At 38.8% G+C, this 3,641-nt stretch overlaps 1 protein-coding gene across 1 annotated transcript; it reads right to left on the bottom strand.

The window, feature by feature from the left end:
• Window positions 1–984: 984 nt before the first annotated feature.
• LOC106882661 (mitochondrial enolase superfamily member 1) lies at window positions 985–3,415 on the bottom strand (the record flags this gene model as incomplete). The annotated part of the gene is made up of 3 exons (XM_014933415.1): window positions 3,281–3,415; window positions 1,592–1,763; window positions 985–1,078 (listed from the first exon to the last, which is right to left on the bottom strand). Coding segments are annotated over exons 1-3 (401 nt in total), but the record flags the coding sequence as incomplete, so codon positions are not given.
• Window positions 3,416–3,641: the final 226 nt, after the last annotated feature.

Raw genomic sequence — 3,641 nt, 5'->3', positions numbered from 1 at the left:
GTGTGTAGAAACTTCTAAGTGTATAAAATGTAAATTTTTCATATTTGCACAAAATTACTGATTTGTATAGGAGGGTGAGTTTAGTTGATGGAATCAACTATGAGTAGCTACAGGTGCAGGAGTGGCTGTGTGGTAAGAAGCTTGCTTCCCAACCACATAGTTCCGGGTTTAATCCCACAGTGTCGCACCTTGGGCAAAGTAATTTAACGCAAATTAATTTGAAAAAACATCATTTAAAACCAAAATTAAAAATTCCACATGAACTTTCTTGACAACCTATTTCTTTATAGAAAATAAGTTCATAAATAATGAAGTGTATAAGCCCAAATAATTCATATATATACTATATCATCATCATCATCATCATCATCATCAACGTTTAACGGCCGTTTTCCATGCTGGCATGGGTTGGACAGTTTCACTGGGGACTGGCAGGCCAGGAGGCCGCACCAAGCTCCAATCTGATCTGGCAGTGTTTCTACAGCTGGATGCTCTACCTAATGCCAACCACACCGAGGTAGTGGGTGCTTTTTATGTGCCACTGGCTTGGGGGATAGTCAGGCAGCACTGGCATTCGCCACCTTGTTTGGATGGTGCTTTTTACATACCGCTGGCACGGGAGCCACAACTACGATTTCCATTTTTGATTGTGATTTTGATATATATTTTTTACACACACACACACACAATAATATAACAAGCAGAGAGCAGAATTGTTGGTATCTTGCTTATTCCCTGGTTTACAACTGTTTCAATAGCATTTTGGTGATGGATGACAAATCACATAAGTTGGTAAACATAGAGAGCAGTAATACTCTCATAGCAATTATATAATGTTATATGATATTGCATAATATTATGTAATGAAATACACAGTGTGTGTGTGTGTGTGTGTGTGTGTGTGTGTGTGTGTGTGCGTGTGTAGTTATAGATGTTTTTAGTTTGTATTGCAGAAATGGAACTAAACAGAGAGAACCGGATTACCTGAGTTTTCCTGAGACACAAGCGTAATCAAACATTGAAAGGTGTTGTACCAACTCACACAGACCAACACCACCAGCATGCGGACATACAGGAACTGTACAACGAGACAGAAAAATACATGCAAGGTAAAAGAGCTGGAATATTCTTCTAGAGGTTTCTGTGAGTGAACAAGATAAATAATTAATTCTTGCAGATACCAACTTAAAAATAACTGTCTCAGTCTTATGTGAGGACCATGGACATTGACTCTTTCTCCTGATGAAACAAAATTTTGTGAAATAATTTTAAGTTGTTGTTGCCTGAAGCTGACCTGGAGTAGAGAAGTTATGTCATTGAAGAGGTCACGAATGTCAACAAAAGGACTTAGGCAACCACAAACGATTGATTGATTAATCAAATGATCAATCAAGCAATTGATTAGCTACTTGGTTAAAAAGCTAGCCAATTTATGAATAATAAAGAAATGAAATTGAAACTGTGTGTGTGTATACTTATATTTGGCATAATGACCCTCCCAAGATGCCACAAAATCTGTTTCAACACAAGAGTTCATATCACAAACCTTGTAAACCAAATTCAAAGACTTGATTATTCTAAGAATTCTTACTTTTGAATTTTACTGCCATTAAAATGACTGCAAGGTTTTCATTTACTCCTCCAAAACGAAAACTGTCTATTTGACAGAAATCCATGGCCTTTCCTTGTAAGAATTGTTTGAGCATGATTCGATTCTGACATTGTTCTCCAGTGGCTATTCCAATCTTCAGTGGTCTGAGATTCTGGCAATTAAAAAAAGTAACAAAAGTAGAATTATTACATTATTTTGGCAAATGAATTACTATAGAAGATTAGTTGCTATAGTGGCTATAGTAGAAGACATTTACCCAAGGTGCCACGAGGTGGGACTGAACCTGGAACCATGTGGTTGGGAAGCAAGCATCTTAACACACAGCCACACCTGTGCCTATACATATATATACAATCGGCTTCTTTCAGTTTCCGTCTACCAAATCCACTCACACGGCTTTGGTTGTATTGAGGCTGTAGTAGAAGATATTGACCAAGGTGCCACACAGTGGGACCGAACCCAAAACCATGTGGCTGAGAAGCAAGATTCTTACTACACAGCCACCTCTACGTCAATGTCTATGGCAGAAAGCATTATAATAACCACACGAAACAAAGCATGACTGTGGTTGTGTATGTAAGGTTATTAGAATAACCTACTTTACCAAACAGAAGAAAATAAAGCAATGACATGGTGTAGAAGGTTACTATAATTCTTTTAAAGGGCTAATTGGTTACATTGATCCCCAGTGTGTAACTGGTACTTATTTCATAACCTTGAAAAGATGGAAGTCAAAGCTGACCTCAGTGGAATTTGAACTCAAAACATCTTTTTATTTTTTTGTCTTGCAAGTTACTTGGTGACCCTGTCAGTGCAGGTGCCACTTAAAAGGACCCAGTCCATGCTGTAAAGTGGTTGATGTTCAGAAGGGCATCCAGCTTTAAAAACCTTGCCAAAACTGACCTTGCTTGTGTTTGTGCCACGTAAAAAGCACTAAGTCCACTCTGCTGAATGTTTGGTGTTAGGAAGGGCATCATCATCATCATCATCATCATAATCATCATCATCCAGTGTTTTAAATCTGGGCTTTGTCCCCGTTAACTGGGGTGGCTGAATCTACCACAACGCCATAGCAACCAAAGTAGGCAGGTACAGCCCACCCCAACCTTTGCGCTGACCGGTGCCCATTCTCTTTTGCTATTATGAGGCTTTTTTGGAGCTGGATTTTCTACGGAGAGCATGCCCTTGCTTACCCCCAACCTCAGTTTCTAGACATGAGTGGTCCCGAGACAAAGGCCTCTACCATGATTTTTAAGAAATGTGGTGGTAAACTAGCTCAGGAAGGCAGGGATGCTACTCCCTGAGACTCCTCTCGGTGCCCTTCTATCTAAGCTGTAAAAATCCTGCCAAAACAGTCACAGAAGTCTAGTACAGGCTTCTGCTTGGCCAGCTCTTGTGAAACCATCCCACCCATGCCAGCATGGAAGGTGGATGTTAAACTACGACGATAACGATGATGATGATGATGAGGATGATGATGATGATGAGGATGATGATGATGATGATGATGATCAACATAAAGTTGAGTGAAATGCTGCTAAACATTTTGTCAGGTGTGCTAATGGTTCTGCAAATTATGTTATTACTAATAACTTAGTTTACCAATTTGAAGGATACAAAGGAATGATAATGTTTAGTTATGTGTAAGAATTTGTTCTATAAACTTACCTGACCAATCAGAGCATGTCCAGCAATGTCATCAGGACTTGTTGGTTCTTCAATCCACAGAGGTTTGTATTCAGACAATTCTTTCATCCAATCAGTTGCTTCTTGGACTTCCCATTTTTGGTTGGCATCAACCATCTAAATATGGAAATCAGTCCAGTAGAACCTCGAAGTATGAGTGCCTCATTGTACGAGTAATTTGCTGTACAAGCCGAGACTCGTGCAAATTTTTTTCTTGAAATATGAGCGGAAATCCGCAGTACGAGCACACAAGTCGTCCCATCTTTAAGGTAACTCATTTATATACACACCTATATATATATATATATATATGTATATATATATATTTATATATATATATATA

This window comes from Octopus bimaculoides, unplaced genomic scaffold (assembly GCF_001194135.2).
Source record: "Octopus bimaculoides isolate UCB-OBI-ISO-001 unplaced genomic scaffold, ASM119413v2 Scaffold_226975, whole genome shotgun sequence".
NCBI lineage: Eukaryota > Metazoa > Mollusca > Cephalopoda > Octopoda > Octopodidae > Octopus > Octopus bimaculoides.
Note: the sequence above shows the minus strand (reverse complement) of the source record. Positions and strands in the feature narration are given on the sequence as shown.